Consider the following 18,113-nt stretch of genomic DNA (forward strand, 5'->3'; position numbering starts at 1 on the left):
AGTAATGAAAATAGGTTTCTTAAAACCGCGAAGTATCTAAAAATCGGGACCAAACAAGTTTTAGGCATTTTAAAACTATTAAAACCGTTTATGCGTTTTATTTTGTGTGATTTTCGGTGTAGTTAATCTAGAATGGTGGAGTTTAGCGATTAAGATTGTTTTGATTCGTAACTGAATGGAATCATTTTAGAGAAAATTAGGAAGTAAACTGAGAAGTTTAAAAGACCTTGACCTATGACCTACTTCAGTGCGGGAGTTATGTCGTTAAAATTCCATATCCGGCAAAACAAAACTTTCTTCATCAAATCATTCTGTACGTTGGTCGTAGATCAGGGAAAAATACGATGGTCTTGTTAGCATTGTCCTTTTAGTAGCCATTAACCAAATAAAAAGGCAATCAAGAAATAACCAAGAGTGTAACACAACATTGATTTAAAAAAAGTCAAGTGTTGTCGATTTCAATGCAGCTCATGTCACAGTGTGTGCTCATCCATTTAAGGCTGAATTATTTCTTCAAGTTTTTGATACTAAAAACGTGTACAAATTTTCAAAAGCACTTTACAAAAAAATGAAAATCGACAGTAGAAAACAGCGAGAAGAAAGATTTCTTTATATAGGACTAAGTGTCCCTCAAAACGCAATTAGCATAATTATTCAATGTTTACATAGCATTCAGAGATCAGGACTAAATAATTCATTAGGTTTTGGGCATTTTTAAACGGGTAAAACCGTTTTTGCTTTTATATTTGTGTGCTTTTTGGTGTAGTGAATTTAGAATGGTGAAATTTAGCGATTAAGAATGTTTTGATTTACAACAATTTGGATTTGATCGACAACCTCATTTGCATAATGCGGGTTTCACATTCGAAAAAGCACCAAAAGTGCAAAGTCGCTGTGGTCAAGGAAGATAAAAAGCGCAACGTATTTTTATATTTCTATGCTTCCTAACATCTGTTTAGCAAAGTTCAGTTGGAATTTAGAATGGGTCGGTCTGGACTTGTGAAATAAATGCCGGCAAAGACAGGGTACTTTCACCGGTTTTCAGAAAGCGTTCTAACGAGGGTTAATAATATTAGTTTTTGTGACCGTAAAAATTAAAACAAATCAAAATAAACATGCATTTCATACCTTTGAAGGAACACTTGACTTAGGAATTATAATGATTTTTTGTGGCGTTTCCTGGTTTTCGAGCAGCGAGCTCTTCAATTTTATGCAACTTCCTACTTTCGCCCCGCTCAAATTTAGGTCCTCGAACGCTCTGACTGTTGTGGCCTGTAAAAAATATATTTTAACGTATTTCCGAAAACTAAAGTCATTTCATTTACTTATGACCCAAGATGATTTAGTGAACAAAGTTTGAGGGCAAACTTTTTTTCGACCCGAAACGCAGTCGACCGTTCTTAGGGAAAGTGCCACTTAATTTACAACTGTGTTGACAAAGGGATTGTTCGGGAAGCTTAATACATCTATAAATGTGAAAATAATGCGTAAGGAGCGAGAAAAAACGACCGTAAACCGGCGAATTGTGACTTGAATCGAAATGTCTGGCGTGACAAATTGAACTACGATGCGAGTTATTGTTTTCGAAGACAAACCCAACTATTGTAGAGAATGTGTTCCGTGGTTAATGTACCAATGTGGCTCGTAATGCTTACATTGAAGGACGTTCAAGACTCTTCATACGACAGCTAGTTCACTAGATGGTCCTAGATGTGATTGTCTTCATGGCTGAAACGCGGCACCGGCATCACAGAGGTCATGGGTTCGAATCCCGTTCAAACCTGAATTTTTTCAGGGTCCTCGCAACTTCTTAAGTTGCGTATAACCTGCGATGATCATTTACATTCTTTCGTCCGCAATTCAAATGTATGAATTTTCGTTACTTTCATATTTTTAACACTGTTACGAAATATACGAGATATGTGCCCAGATGACTTCACATTCTGTTTTACAACAAAGCTGATGTCGTTCAGTCAAACCTCTGTTAATCGGTCTAATGTTAAGCGGGAAGCCACTTTTCAACGTCCAGTTGACAGAGAACCGTTGATACTTTCATCCTAGTGGGAGGGGAGTGGGGGGAAGAGGGGGGGAGGGGGCAGGAGGGAAGTAGGGGGTTTTTGTTGGTTGTCATACTTTTACGAAGAAAGCTATTATCCTTGGTACATACCCTTGGGTTATGACATTGTACCAGGTCTTTGACGTCATCCAAGATGGCTGCCATCTGGGATAAATTTCCGCTCAAGTTGGAATTTACCAACAAAAGTCTGGTAATTGCAACTTTTATCCTGGATGCAAAATAAGATAGAACTAACCACTTTGCTGTTCGGTGTCTGCATTTTATATTGTTTCTCTTAACCCTTTAATCCCTAATATTAAAGAACACATCTTATGTTGTCCCCATACTTCTCTTATGAAAGTACTGTGGAGAAGTTATTAAAACATCAAGAAAATTCACCTTGGATGATCATATCCTTAATTCTCATAACCTCAGGGGTTGAATAAGCATTGATATTACAAGGAGAAAATTGATACTGATCACTGTTAGGGCTTAAAGGGTTATTCAGGCTGTCAGTCGGCTGCAGTAAAAACCTACAACGTCTGCAGAATAGAGCAGAACATATAATACAGAGAAGGGCTACAACCGAAGTAGCATTCCAAATGTTTGGGTGGGTAAATTTAGAAACACATAATTAAGTGCATGAGTGTATTTCAGTCTTTAAATGTTTAAATAATTTATTCCCCCATTTATGTGATTACTTCGTAAGAAATCGTAGCATTCATAGTCATAACACTAGACATATATGTAGAAACGATATTCTTTTACCTATGTAACCCTAAATTACGGTTAGGAGAAACCACCTTTAGATATTCAGGTTCGGTCAATTTGTTCAAAATAAATTGCTAAACACAATAAAAGAAGCCACGTCGCTCTCTAATTTTTATAACCTTCTTAAACAACACTTTACTTAATTTTTTTTTTAATGATTTTGTGGTTAGATTTTATCGTTAACTATAAGACTTAGTTACCGTTTTCAATCATATGTGTTGTTAACAGTTTAACTATTTTTATTTACTTGTTAATTTTATTGTACATATTTAAGCTTTTTTATTTTATAATAGTCACAAATTATACAGGGCCTCTATTGATACCAGCCAAGTGCTGAAAGAGCCACCCTGCTTAAATAAAGAGGACTTGACTTGAGCATAGCATTAGACGACTCAAATTTTAGCACAGCTATTAGTTTGTGTTTTTGCCTGGAAGGAAAACAAAAAGAATTGTTTTTACTCTGCTTGTTACAATAAAGTTCGGTTTTATAATGCTGCAAGATGCTAATTTTAAGCGAGCTTGAAACGATAGCTGTCTCTCCGCTCTTATGGGCGTAGTCTCTTTCGTCTACAGGGGTTTTTGTAGTGGGGAGAGTAGACTGACATTTTAATGGACCAGAAAAGTAAGTAGCCTTTCAAGCAAAGAGATTATGATTTAAAAAAATACAAATTTAAAGGTTTTATTATTTTTTTACCATACTTAAATATAGATATTGAGTATTGAAGTTTTTTAAAGCTTTAAGATACTGTACTAATATCCGGCGAACCCTAATCAATTAGTCTGAAATGTCAAGCCTCTCCTCCCACCTGTGGGCGAAGTGTCTCTTACCATTAGGCGATTTCTCTCTCCCCTGTAACCACAGGTGGTAAACATTTTTAACTATCTATTTATGGGGCTAGCTATTCTCTATTAAGGTTACCCTATACCTTCAGAGGTGTCTCGCGTCCAAGCGATGTAGTGCGTCCGGTTTAAACTGTAGATACCTGAACCCTTATATCAAATTAAAGCTTATAGAGCTAGCTATCAAACTAAACCAAGAATTTGAAATAAAATGAATTGCCGAATTTTTAGCGATGTTTTCTCAATTTAATTTTTTCACTTGGAGGAGCCACTTCAAAGAGCTTAAACTCTAAAGGAATTTGTTTGTTTGCCTTCAAATTTGGACATTAGCTAGTTTAACATATAAACAACAAAATGCTGTCTGCGAAGTTTTTCTTTCAAAATATTTTTTCTCAGAGAGCGATTTTGTATGATCACTCCACATTTTTTTCATCCTATTTCGAAAATGCTCCATAACTTTTCATTGCGATTGAATGTGGCAAAACGCAGACACGTTTTTTCAGCGTTTTGGGTCCGGAAACTGAGGAGCAAATTAAATTAGCGAGAAACGAAATTCGCTGTGACTTGTAGCTTTAAAAAGTTGATTCGGACGCTCGAATTTGGGGGTCGTGAAAAATTCGACAATTCATTTAATTTCATAATTCTTGGTATAGTTTGATAGCCAGTTCTATAAGCTTTAATTTGATACAGGGGTTTAGGTATCTACAGTTTAAACTGGACGCGCTACATCGCTTAAACGCGAGACACCTCTGAAGGTATAGGGTAACCTAAAGCTATTCTCTGTTATTTATTTGCCGATATCCAATAATGAACTGTTGTCAAGCTTTGTGTGACCGTAAGTTACGTTCGTTACGTTACGTTACGTTACAGCTGAAAGTTATTCATCAAATGAAAGTTCTTTCAAAAAGGGATATTTCTTCATCATTTGTGTTACTCGCTCTTTCTGCTCTTTTGTCCAGACTACAGTATTTCTGGTTACTGAAGGTGTTCCATACAAAATCTTTCTGCATTGTTCAATGTATTCTTCAGAACACAAGACTCCCAAATGGTCACATAATTTTTGGATGGTTTCCTTGGGTTTCAAAACTGTCTCGTGTCCCGGAATGTCAATGACTGCATCCCCATAAGTCTGCCTGACGAGCTGATTAGCCGCTGCTAATTTGAAGTAACTGTTGATAGCATTGTCTAATTTCTCCGTGTTATTTACCTGTGAAAAGAATCGTAATAATGGTGCACACGGTAAGCGACTCAAAATCCTGAAAGCCTCTCTTTCACCACGTTACGTTGTTTTATATTTGTCTGGATTTAAAAGAACATATCCTAAGAAATCTCCGATTTTTGTTTACTTTTCTGAACATAGTTTTTTTTTTCGTATTTCCCATCGAATTTCAGGAGATACAATACAAGGGTCACCAGTAGTCGTCTGTAAGACAAAAGCTATTTTTCTCTCTCCCTTCTTCCCTCACTCCCTTCCCCCCTCCACTCCCCCATATGGACTCCTTGAATTGTTTTGCCCAGCTAGCCCCATTCTCTCTCAAACGTTTATAAACGGCACAACGAACTCGCTTTGAATTCGGCGCGCTCTTAGCTCAGAAGAAAAACATTCAGTAGACCTAGCTTTTTGTTTGGCTTCCAGAAGCAAAGGTTTTCCTGAGGACATTATTAAGTCTAGAGAGGGAAGAAGCCTTACGAGTGCAGCTCGTGCCTCGTCTAATATGCTCCCTAGCTATTGTACTTCTCTTTTGAGCAAAACGGGTAATTTTTAGTCACTCAGGCATACTAAGGGAGACATATTGTGAGCTTTGCTTGAGGAGGTGACAGTCTTTGGCCGTAGAAAGTAGTTCTTAGCGATGATTTCTAGTCGGGCAGCGTGAAAATTATGGGGACGTTTTGACCTGGCGAAAGATTTTTTTGTAGTTTTTGTTGCTGAAAACCACTGTAAATGTTTCCCGTTCAAATATTTTGTCAACATTCGAGACTTAAAGTAAAATGGTGAGCAAGAGTTGGCAAGGATTTTCTCTTCAAAAAGCGTAAGTTTGAAAAGCTAGTCGATTATTTTTCGCGCTTCTAACTGTTGCATTGTTAGGCTAGTGATCGATTAGTCGAGGAGTGTGATTTTGGGTCGGATTTCCGGTCTCGAGTGTCATAAATAATTCCTAGATGTTCGATCGCCGTGATTCGCATTGCGTCATGAATCAAGGCGCCGTTGAAAAGTTATTCCCAGACTTGTTTTGACAACACATAGGCCATGTTTCATGTCAGTCCAAATGTCAGTGTCATGTCAGACAAGCCTTCTGTAGTATTCCTTGCTTTCTTGCGATGAGCCCTAATTAAAGTCTTGTTCTGGACTAGCATATTCCATCAGCCAAGAAAGTCTCAAAATGTGCTTAATTTCTGGAGGTATGTTCTTACAAATCCAGACAGATATAAGAAAATTGTTTTTCCGGCCCAGGCTGAATATTCTTATTTTTTCTGCCGATGTTAGGCTTAAAATATTCTTGTGAATATTCTTAGGGTGCGTTTTTTTGGGAGAATCCAAAAACGGATTTGTGATCTCAGATCATTCGTATCATGGTGTATCAAAGGAACCGAGGGGTCCTTGTCCAGAGTCCGTTTTTGGATCACCTCCCAAAAAAACGCACCCTTAGATTATAGCGTATGACGTTTCTGTTTTAGAATGTATTGGGATAACAATTACAAGTGTACAGATCTGTATCGTGTTACACATCAGTTGACGTGGTTGGTTCCCGCCCTTCCCTCCTTCTCTCACCTTTTCTACTTCTTCTCCTCTCACTTTGTTACGTGACCCATCGCGGCGAAGCAGTATGGTTGCTATGTTGTCAAATGGATTTCTAAAGACGTGGATGAATTTCATGGGTACTTGGACAACTTGTCTGATCTCTTCAAGAATGCTAACCTTGTCTGGGTTGATTAGAATTTGTGATGTGCGTCCTCCTTTCTTGTCACCAATTACCTTTAAAAAATGTTGGCAATATTCAGCTTTTAAGGCACGGTTTAAGTTTAATGACTTGGTATACAACGAAGCCTCTTGTTTCACTTGATGGATGACAAATATACACAGCAGGAGAATCGTATGGGCGATTTTTATCTTAAACCATTTCACAGTGAAATCACAGTGAAATGCCTTGTAACGCTTTAAAAACAAGTTAAAGGATCTTCAATTAAGGATTTACGGTTTTTTTTTCGGGTCTTTTCAGCAATCTTTAGGTTTAAGTAGATCTCTAGGAGTCCTGCCTTGTAACGCTTTGAAATCAAGTAGAAAAATCTTAAATTCAATTCAGAAATTGACAGGTAACCATTGCTACATCTTACTGAAATGACTAGAAGACGTGAAAAGGCATGAAAGACTATGAAGTACATGCAGGCTGGTAGATATGAGCTTTTACCTTGATCCTTTTATCATAACCTCCTTGCCATAAACCCGGCACATTGTAGGTGTAGGTGAACTGTCCGCCGAGCAGGGAATTATTAGCACGAATTCCAAACAAAGCTTGCCTCGTAGACAGCTGTTGAAGCTCGTAAAAAAGCAAATATTTTTGGAGGTTTTTCCTTTTAGCATTTTGCGACTGGAATTCGTTCCATCTACCCAATAGATCATACTCATGTGGGATGATGATCTCTGGATGTGCGTCCAATATGGCGCCTACTAAACTATGGCTGCTTCGAGGATAACCAATGAACATAACAAACGCCTCCACTCCATCGTAGAGTTTGAACAGTTCATCTGCATGGGACAATGAACGAGTTTCCCCTGAAATAAAATAATTAAAACACAAGGTTGGCATGGAATAGCGCCTAAGAGAAGCCGAAGTCATTAGTAGAAATGAATAATTTTATAGTTTTAATGTCCTAAAAAAATTGTTATTGATCTTATCAGCGCTAAACGAAAAACCAAAAACAAACAAACCCTTAGCTTTTTAATGTACGTAGACAAAATACTGCGTTATTCTTTTTCTTATCCTCTACAAATACTAGCGGAATTTTGATCAGGGCCCGGTTGTTCGAAAGCCAATAACGCTAATCCACGATTAAAAGTTAACCGAGGGCTTCATCTCGTTCTTTAAGACTTTTTTTAAGGCTAATTTTAAGTTAATGGTAAAGAAAAGTTTAAGGTAAAACTGAGGGACAAAACTCTTTAGGAAGAATTCGAATGGGGTGATGGACCGCGTGTCCGCGTGATGCGGTTCGTAAGTCCAACCCACAAAAATGACCCTTGCTCGCCAACGAGTCCTCAGTAGCTCAGAGGTTAGAGCATCCGATCTAGAACACAGAGGGTCGTGGGTTCGAATCCCATCTGGGGCTCAGATTTTTTCTGTGTCCTCTTATGGTTGATTCTTTACATCTTCCTGTATTTTCCTTTATATAATATCATGCAGTGACATAGGTTGGTTAGTAGATAAACTCGAATCAAAGTTCACATTAACCCAGGATTAGCGTAATCGAACTTTGAACAACTGGAGCCGACGATATTAGATCGTGGAGGACTATCTACCTTAAATGCAACGCCGCTTGCAGTTTGATGCGGCAGGCGTCGTGTTGTTTCTAGTCTTTTTTGCTAATTAATGTATGTGTTCCCCGTGTTTTATGTGTTTTTATATTATTTTAAATGTAAAGGACCCCGGAAATTGGCTGTTGCTGTAGTGGCTCCTCTGCCTGAGTGTCTTCTGTGTGTTTATTTCATGGCAAAGATAAATAAATAAATAAATTAATTAATTAATTAATCATTCAATTAGTTAATCAATCAATCAATTAATAAATATATAAATAAATTAATTAGTTTTAAAAAAATACTAAGCAAACGCAATCGCGAGCTTCGAACATAAAAAATTACTTTGTATCTCTCCGTTACTTAAAAAAGTACCTGTAACTCTCCCCTTGACTATAAAATGGGACCTTACCCAACCTCGACAGCAATGCTAACAATATCGCCACTAAGAATTACATACCCACGTTATCTCATTCATTGTCTGAATATTCCAACCGTTCAATTTGTACAACGGAGCCAAATTATCCAGGATCACAATAAGTAGTCTATCTTAGAGAATTTAAACAGTCACGATGACAACGCCAACGAAAACGTCGCTTGAAAATGTAAATTAAATGTCATTAGAGCTGCATCGTCATTAGTCCAACTTGTTGAATGTGGGCGAGCTTTCTAGGAGCTAAATTGGTAGCAACGACGTTGAAGTGACGTCTGCCCACTTTCTCCACAACCTTTGATCTTCCTCTCCCTTCCCCGCGTCGCTTCCCCTTACGCAGTGCTTAGAAGGTAGCTCACCTTTATCGTTTGGTATGGTGCTTTCAAACATGGCTTTACCACGAGCTGTAGACATTGCATTTCCTCCTTTGCTTTTAAGGAGACAATTGAGGGTCAGCATTGAACCCACAGCGAAAGCGATGAGCAGGGCGGAAAGGATTTTTTGTCCTGAAAACATTGTGACACGGGGTAATCTGAGGAAAGGAAGTTTAGAACAAGTTTAAGAATTAACAAGTTTTACAGTCAACCTACGTCACGCGTGACCAGTATTTTTGAAAGTTACATGTCAGTTTTGACTATCGCCAGCGAGATTTCAGAGTTCCCGTTGAAATTTCCCAAGTTTATTGAGGGCATAAAGCTATGAATTTTTCCTTTCATTACAGCATTAATTTTTTTTTTCAGTTAATGTGCCTTTTTAGGAAAGATTTCCAGAGAATTGTTCAAGATTCCATTCAAATGGAATTCGAATGTTCATTTCATTCTCAGAAATACTTGTCATGCGTGACGTAGGTATACTGTAACGAGTGTATCCGCTCGGAGTTAGTGAGGAAGCCATAACTCCCAACAGGAATTAGTATTGTTCCGAAATATTACGTTCAGAGTACAAAAAACACTTTCCTCGTCCATTGCCCTTAAACTGAATCAACCTCGTTCCTGGTTTTTTTCCCCTTATAAATTGGAAAAGGCCTGGGAACCAGCTAGCTACTGAACCAAAACAGTTTTACTTGTAGCTAACAATCTAAGCCGTTGTCATGACAAGCTCATGCAGAAATTGAAATCAATAAACATCAATAAACAACAGTTAATGAATGGTCCCTTTGCCTGACAGGTGAACCCTATGAATAGTGATGTTAAACATGCTAGCTTGAAAACGGTATCTTAAGATTTTAAACGTGAAGTACTGTAGCGTAGCACGATATACACAATGACTATAATTGCATGCTTTGGAAACTTGGGTTTTCTTGCAGGAAATTCGTTTTTGTCACAGGTTGATATGGAAAACTCACGTTTCGTGTCTCAGCTCTCAGCATCCTCATGGCGCAAAATTTATTAGGAACTACCAAAGAACCGAAATCCACTTCGTTTAACTGGCTGCTAACATAAAACGGTTTTATCCCAGGATGTGTATATGCGTATTTGGTATCGTGATCTATAAACTATGTTTTCCTTATACCGACAAAGTATTTTCATAGTACAAAGTAAAATCATACTTACTTAGAGTTAAGCAGAAAACATCCTTGCAACTGTTTAGTAAGGCCAGTTGTAATAGATACCTAACCAGCGTTCGCAGGAAATTAATTTATGGACCTTATTCGCTCCCTATGCCAATTGCACATCACAAACCATGTGATATTCTCAGGAGAATCGATCCTTTGTCTTTTTGGAAGTAAAGAATGCATGCCAATTCGCCCTGACGAAAGGCTTGTATAGATCATGGTCGATACACTCGATAAAGAGTAAACACAACAGAACTGTATTCTGAGAACTAAGCACTCGGCTACACGGCCACGTTGAAATGAACAAGGACAAGAGCACATGGTTGAACTTAATGCTGATTGGCTGATCTAGACAATGGACATATCGTCACACCCTTCCTTGTTTAAGAAAAGAAACTAATCACGGGTGAACACAAAACAATAAAAGCTAAATGACTTAGCAACAATGTCGAGCTGTATCTGTAAGAATCAATCTTTGAAGTCTGCACTTAAAAACACTTTGACATCAGCTAACTCCGGGAGTATGTCTTCAATCACTGGAAGTGGGTAATGGCTTCTTTTGAGGGCTTTGTTAAGATGCTGAGGGTCAATGCACACTCTCAGATTTGCCATGTGGTTTTTCTGTTACGACAAGGCTAGACACCCAGTCTTTTGGTTCTTTTTCTCTCTTTATCACATTATCTGTTTCTAAGCGGGCTAGCTCCCCTTTCAGCCTTTCTTTCAGGGTGAGAGGCACACGACAGGGAGGCATGATTGAAGGCGAGGCACTCTCATCAAGTTCTAGGTGAAGAGCTCCTTCCATACAACCCAGACCTCGAAATATATCAGGGTAGGTCGCAGTGATTCTCTCCATGTTAAGTTCCTGATAACTGTCTCCGACTTGCAAGATGTCTTCCTGTTGAACAGTTATTAGTCCCATTTGTTGCGTTGCTGAAGAGCCAAGAAGGGGAGTGTAATCTTCATCAGTGATCGCAAATTCAGCACGATACTTTTTCTTGTTCTTTGGGTTTTGCAGGGATATTTTCGCCATGCCCAGAACCTTCAAAGCTGTTTTAGAGTATGTGGTTAACTTAAAGTCGGTCTTCTTAATTTCGGTGTCCCTTGGAAGAAATTTACGGGGCAGCACATTGCAGGAGACTCCTGAATCGACTTGCATCTTCAGTAACTCATTTGCAATCTCCATGTGGGCGAAAATTTTGTTCTTCAATTTTGACATATGCACGGCGTTGGCGGTGTGACCTAAAGACACAGACAAGATTTCTTCTGAAGAAGAATAAGAAGACTCTGTGATGTCATCGAGCTGGCTCACTCTCTTGCATTTAGGCTTCTGAGAACGCTTTTTCGTGGATTCACGGGAATTCTTAAACACTTTGCTGCAAAATGGTTGGGTTTTCCACACGAAGAGCACGTTTTTCCGTATGCTAGGCATTTGTCTCTTTTCTGCCCGTGCTTAGTACCACAGTACTTGCATTCGGCGCTTAGCTGATTCTTAGAACCTTTACCATTTTCTTTGGGTGCCTTCGGCTTTTTAGAACCCTCTTTCTGGTTGACCGCGTTCGCTTCTTGCTCAGGGGTTTGGCTCGCCGCCATGTCTTTTATTTGTGCTGTCGTAGCTTCATTCGCCCGACAGATGTCAACACATTTCGACAGCGTTAATCCCGATTCTTGTAGCAATTTTCTTCGTACACCATTGTCACCCACACCACAAACAATTCGGTCGCGGATAAGATTATCCTTCCAGGCGCGTAGCTAAGGTTTCGATAGGGGTGTTCGTTGAGCCCCAAATCTTGCTGAGCGCCTCCCTTACTAGGGGGTCCGGGGCATGCTCCCCCGGAAAGTTTTGAAAATCTAGGTTCCCAGAAACCTCATTTCCTGCATTTTGAGACCCATTTAAGGCAAATCACAACTTTGTTTTACAGCAGCTTTTAAAGCTATATGCATCATTTCGACGGCATAATTGTTTCAACTTAAACAAGAAAGTTCAATGTACATTCCGCGCCCTGTCAAGTTCTGATAGCTATTCGATCTGCTGATAGTCATACACCAAGCTGGTAAACTGCATCATTCTCGGGTGTAGGCCTTCGAACAAATTGACTATCTCGTCAAGATTGACAGGCATTATTCCCATATCATATATGATATGCATTAGAGCAGGGCGGACAGCCTACTCTCTCCCATGGTACACCTGATGTAGTTGTTCAACCTCCTCATTGTGCTTATGGAACGTTCACATTCACAAGTGGTGACTGGAAGGGTGCCAGCAATTTTCAGGAACCTGTACAGGTTGGGGAAGTCGTCGGGATCACATTCTTTTAGTGACGAAGCACACGAATCAGCAACAATTCCGTCCTGGACCATAATTTTCCACCTCTGGAATTCGGAGGAAAAGAGTTGTGGAGAGGGTAGGTCATCTTGATAGCGATCCACCAAATCAGTGAGCTGCTGAACATTGACCTGGCTTTCTTTAATTACAGAGGCAACTAGCCCAAGCAGTTTACTGACCCTTAGAACTTGTACGTAATTGCGTGTGAAACTCAACAAGGCTTGAACTATTAAGTTTGAAGTGAATCTCCTTTCAGAACAATGCTACATTCAGACAACAAAACGTATCGTAAAGCATGCTTTTCTATGGCTTTTTTGGGCGGATGCGGTTTTACCGCAAAAATGAAACGTCCTTAAAATTTTGAATCCCCAAAGGTTCTTGACAATTTTTATTTTTACTGAGGATGAGACATAAGGCCTAAAGAACGGGTTTATATCTCTATTTTTCTTTGGTTGATGTATATCTACCACAGGAGCTTTATTTAAAAGTTTTTCTTCCGCCATTATTGATCTTCAAAGGGGGTTCGTTCGAACCCCTCGAACCCCCCCTCCTACGCGCCTGCCTTCAAGGTTCCAAACTCGCAAGTTTCGGCAAGCGCTCTGAATGCAGTGACGTAAGTATCGATTGAAACCGTTTGTTCCTGTGAGCGGTTGTTAAACTTGTATCTCTTATAGATAATGTTTGTTTTTCCGAGGCAGTGATTTTCCCACAACTCCAGTACTTTATTTATGTCCGCTTTCTGTTCATCATTTTGAAACGGAAGGCCATTGTGGACTTCGAGAGCTTCCTTTCCGACAGACCTAACCCGATGGTTTGGTGTTGCGTGACAAAGAAAGATTGCAATCTCGATTGCGGTTTACGGCAAGAGACAGAAATGACCGCTTGACTATATTTGTGCTACGTCTTCAATTTCTCAGAAAAAATTGAGTTGTTTGCATTAGCATCAAAGGCCACCATTATTTTGCACTATTCTCGTCTATGTACTATTTTTTTTTTTCGAGAGAACACTGATAAACGCGAAATCTCACACTTTGTCGTTTGCCGCAAACGCGATTCTAAGCTCGAGCAACTATTTTCAACCCGAAGATTAGGAAAGCAGGTGATACTGGCTATGAAGAAAAATGATGTGGATTCAATTGGCATCTGATGCTAATAGTTGTATGGTTTCAGTGTATTCATGGTTTTGGGTATGTGCTTATTTTTTTTGTAACTCTGTCATTTTGATTACACCGTCTGTTTTTTATAAGAACGTCTAATTTTGGAGCTGAGGCTGAACGTTCTCATATATTTTTTTTGCGATTTGAGGCTAAAAACGTTCTCAAGATGTTCTTAAATTACATGGTATACACTAGATGTATTTCAGTAAGTCAATGCAGGAAACCTATCAAAGTACATTGCCTGCTGAGTTATGGTATCAAGAACTGCTGATTATGACAAACGGAGATGTGTGTCACCATTGTTAATGCTATACAACTGAAACATGCCCTTAACATGGCCTTCCATTTTGTCGATAAATCTTGTGTTTTTGAGCCGAACACATTGCAAAAGTTATCCGATTTTCTCAGGGGGAAGCGTTGCGAGTCCGAGCTTGAAACTTTGCAAGGTGAATGTTTAATTGATAACTATATGTTAAGGATCTAAAGTAAAATTATCGAAAGCGGAGGTACCAGGAACGCTTTTGTGCCGTTAAATATTACCTATATTTCGCCGCCATTTTTAGCGCAATACAAAGGTGGTTTTAAAGTGCCCGCTAGAATCACAAAATGAATAGATTTAAAAATCTTTAGTAGTGGGCAATAAACAAGAATAGTTGTTCATAGTTTGTGTAAAGTTTGACTTCAACTGAATTTATTTTAAGCATTTGGAAGTGCTTCGTTCGCGCACCTTATTTTGAACCTTCAGTCGGCCGAAAAACCGCACTTTGACCGCATTTTCAAATTTTTGCGAATCTCTTAAAATTAAAAAGTCGCTGGAACTTTTAAATATGATTTTTGAATATAGTTCACCTAAGGGTATTTTTGGACCGAATATGAGCGGTTCGCCAAATTGGTCGTTGACGGCGAATTTCTCGATCCTTACAGGCAGCCGCTCTTAAGTTGTTAGTTGAAATGAATGTATGAGATGTATGATAACGTTGTAGTCGGTTAAAAAATCTATCGTCTGCTAAAATTTAACGAAACCTTTGACGCTTTGAAAGAACTATATGGGATGACGAATACCAAGTTGAGTGAAGTTTAATTAGAGATCTACTGCATTTACATAAAGTTGTACTGCTTTAAATTCTTACTGAAAAACAATAAAGGTAGATATCTGCATGACAAACCCAATGAAGACTTAAAATTATCCCTCTCAGACGAAGGATAATCCTAAAAATTCCGTGATATTAATCGAGAGGTGACTCACAAAACACATTTCGTTTCAAAATTTACCACGCTTTAGGAAAACGCCGGTCGGAGATGAAAATGTGTTGTGGAACCCCCCGCTTATACGGGCAGTTATTTTGGTCCTATTTCAATACTTGTTCCGGCCATAACCTTAACTGGTGAATAAGGATACTCCGAAAATACGGACACCTTTTCTGGTCGCAACGGTGTCCGTAATAACTCAGGGTTTAGCTGTATTTGCCATATCAATTTTAAGAATATATATACGAGTGTCAAATTCAAAGGCCAAATTTGTCTTCGCAAATACATTGTATCTGTTTCGGTACGTTGCATGCAGGCAATGAATAGATATAAAAATTAAACAAAATTGGTTACCTTTCAAGCACTTCTTTTCAAGGATTGGGCGACAATATAAGTGGTTTCCAGTAGCGAAATACGGAAAGAACGTTTTTAAACAAATCAATTAAATGTGATCTATTCTCCTATCAGTTTAAGATAAGCGCTAAACACAAGTGGAAGATAGAAAAGCATGAATATTTATAAATGTCATTAAATTTAACGGCAAAGCAATTTAATAGCTCCAACCTCCATTACATTTTCTTTGCATCTTTTCAAAAGTAATACAGCTAAAAAGTGGTTCAAGAATGGGATAAATTAAAATGAAAATTTAAAATACTTTGTACAGAATATTTAATATAAGTAAATGAACTTGTGCATAATTATATTTGGTGCTAAAATAATGTCAAGTGTTGCATAGTAATGATGTGTTTTACGGCAAGTATGCGGCTTACACATCTGTGGTGTTTTTAATTTATCTTCGTGTGGGAAGGAAAAGACGTTTTGATCACTCAATGCTAGGTTTAGAGAAAGATTCGACAGCGATCTCCCACCTCCGATGCTTTTTTGTAATTCATTAAATAAATAGGTTCCTCACAATGCATTTTTAGTTTTTTAAAATTTATTTGTCTCTTTCATTTCAACCTTCCACCTTAATGGTCAAATTGTTGAATACTTGGCCTAAACACAATAGAATGTGACTGTTTCGGTACATTGGTCTGATAGTTGCCACTTGGAAATTTTCATGTTCTTACGACAAGCGTCGACAATTCACTTCTCGGGCAAATATTCAGTTGCTGTAAATACATATAGTCAACAAGGCGACCATCAGGCGATAATTCCTCCAAAGAAGCTTCCCATTAACTTGAGGTCGTGCAGGACCCATTTCCCATGAATCAGTAAATTCATAAGCCAAATTTCTGTGGTAGGTGTTTACTCCTAAACCTTCACATCTCTGAACTTCCTAAGTCGATTGCATTGGAAAATTGAGGAATGTTGGCAGATAATGGGCGTATATCGTGATTGGCGGGACTTTTGCTGCCGGATAACGCATTACCGTGACGTTTTAAGCTATAAAATTTGGAATTACCGAAAAGCAGTTTTTGTGAGTCCACGTTTTCAGCTTGAAAAGGGCCCTACGTTAAATGATTGCTGGCATTATCTAGTGGTAGATCATAGCATCTTATGTCATGTCAACAGGAAATTAATTTTATGATTGTAAGACTGGTGGAAACTTATTAGCTTCTAGTGGAGTAAAAATGTAAAGGTTGGACTTTAAAGCATTTGATCTTCGTCATGAAAGTTATTGATATCACAATAGAGCACATGAACTATACCTCTATCGTTCGCCATGTCTCGAAACTCTATATCTGCGAAGAAAACTTGGACACATTATCGCTGCTCTTCCGTCTCCTACAATCATACGAGTCAATAATACATTCAATACCTTGTACCTTCTGAAGCTGTGAATGTAAATATTATAATATCATTGGTGACCAATTACTCCTTTGTTTTTGCGCGAAATTTCAGCGTTTATTTATAATTTCACGTGTGAAATCACAAAATTTGTTATGGCAACGTTTTGCGATACAATAAACAAGTCAATTCAATTTTTCAATCTTTGTATTAAAAAGTAGTAGAGAGAGAGAGAGAGAGAGAGAGAGAGAGAGAGAGAGAGAGAGAGAGAGAGAGAGAGAGAGAGAGAGAGAGAGAGAGAGAGAGAGAGAGAGAGAGAGAGAGAGAGAGAGAGAGAGAGAGAGAGAGAGAGAGAGAGAGAGAGAGAGAGAGAGAGAGAGAGAGAGAGATTATTTTAAGCCTGGAGACTGGAGTAACTAAGAAGTTTTACATTTCCTCCTTTGCTTTTAAGGAGATAAGTGAGGGTCAGCATTGAATCCACAGCGATAGCAATGAGCAGGGCGGAAAGGATTTTTTCTCCTGAAAGCATTTTTGTGAGACGGGGAAATCTGAGGAAAGTGAAATCACAACAAGTTTAAGAATTAACAAGTTTTACAGTCAACCTACGTTACACGCGTGACCAGTATTTTTGAAAGTTACATGTCAGTTTTGAACATCGCCAGCGAGATTTCAGAGTTCCCGTAGAATTTTCCTAGTGTATTGAGGGCATAAAGCTGTGAATTTTTCTTTTCATTACAGCATTAATTTTTGATATTTTTTTTTTCCAGTTAATGCGTCTTTTTCGGAAAGATTTCCAGAGAATTGTTTAAGATTTCATTCCAATACCGAACATTACAAAGAGGAATTCGAATGTTCATTTCATTCTCAGAAATACTGGTCATACATGACGTAGGTATACTGTTACGAGTGGATCCGCTCGGAGTTAGTGAGGAAGCTATAACTCCCAGCAGGAATTGGATTGCTCCGAAATATTACATTCAGAGTACAAAAAGCACTTTCCTCGTCCATTGACCTTAAACTGAACCAACCTCCTTCCTGGTTATTCAGTTTCCTTATAAATCAGAAAAAGGCCTGGAAACCAGATAGCTACTGAACCAATACAGTTACACTCGTAGCTAACAATCTAGGCGGCAAGTAGTTCATGTTAAGGAACCATATAATCACCCACATAACCCTAACCCTACCCTAACCCTCCATATGGTCACCCTAACCTTAACATGAATAATATGCAATCTAGGCCGTTGTCATGACATGCTCATGCAGAAATTGAAATCAATAAATCACAGTTAATGAATGGTCCCTTTCCCTGAGAGGCGAACCCTATGAATACTGATGTTAAACATGCACACAGCTTGACACACAAAAAGCCATAATGGTTTTTAAGTCTCTTAATAACCTTGCCACAGAATACCAAGCAAAGCAAAGGCTACATTAGGATTATCCTTATGGCCTCATGAAATAACGAGTCATTTAATCATGAGGTAAAAACAAG

At 38.6% G+C, this 18,113-nt stretch overlaps 1 protein-coding gene across 1 annotated transcript; it reads right to left on the minus strand.

Annotated features, from left to right (window-relative positions):
• Positions 1-4,544: 4,544 nt before the first annotated feature.
• On the minus strand, positions 4,545-9,198 carry LOC146451378 (uncharacterized). The gene is made up of 4 exons (XM_085099200.1): positions 8,967-9,198; positions 7,075-7,439; positions 6,438-6,641; positions 4,545-4,874 (listed from the first exon to the last, which is right to left on the minus strand). Exons 1-4 carry the CDS (start codon positions 9,121-9,123, stop codon positions 4,545-4,547), a joined length of 1,056 nt encoding a protein of 351 aa, XP_084955326.1. The 5' UTR covers positions 9,124-9,198.
• Positions 9,199-18,113: the final 8,915 nt, after the last annotated feature.

Source organism: Pavona decussata, unplaced genomic scaffold (assembly GCF_977016875.1).
Source record: "Pavona decussata unplaced genomic scaffold, jaPavDecu1.1 SCAFFOLD_390, whole genome shotgun sequence".
In the NCBI taxonomy this organism is placed as follows: Eukaryota; Metazoa; Cnidaria; class Anthozoa; order Scleractinia; family Agariciidae; genus Pavona; species Pavona decussata.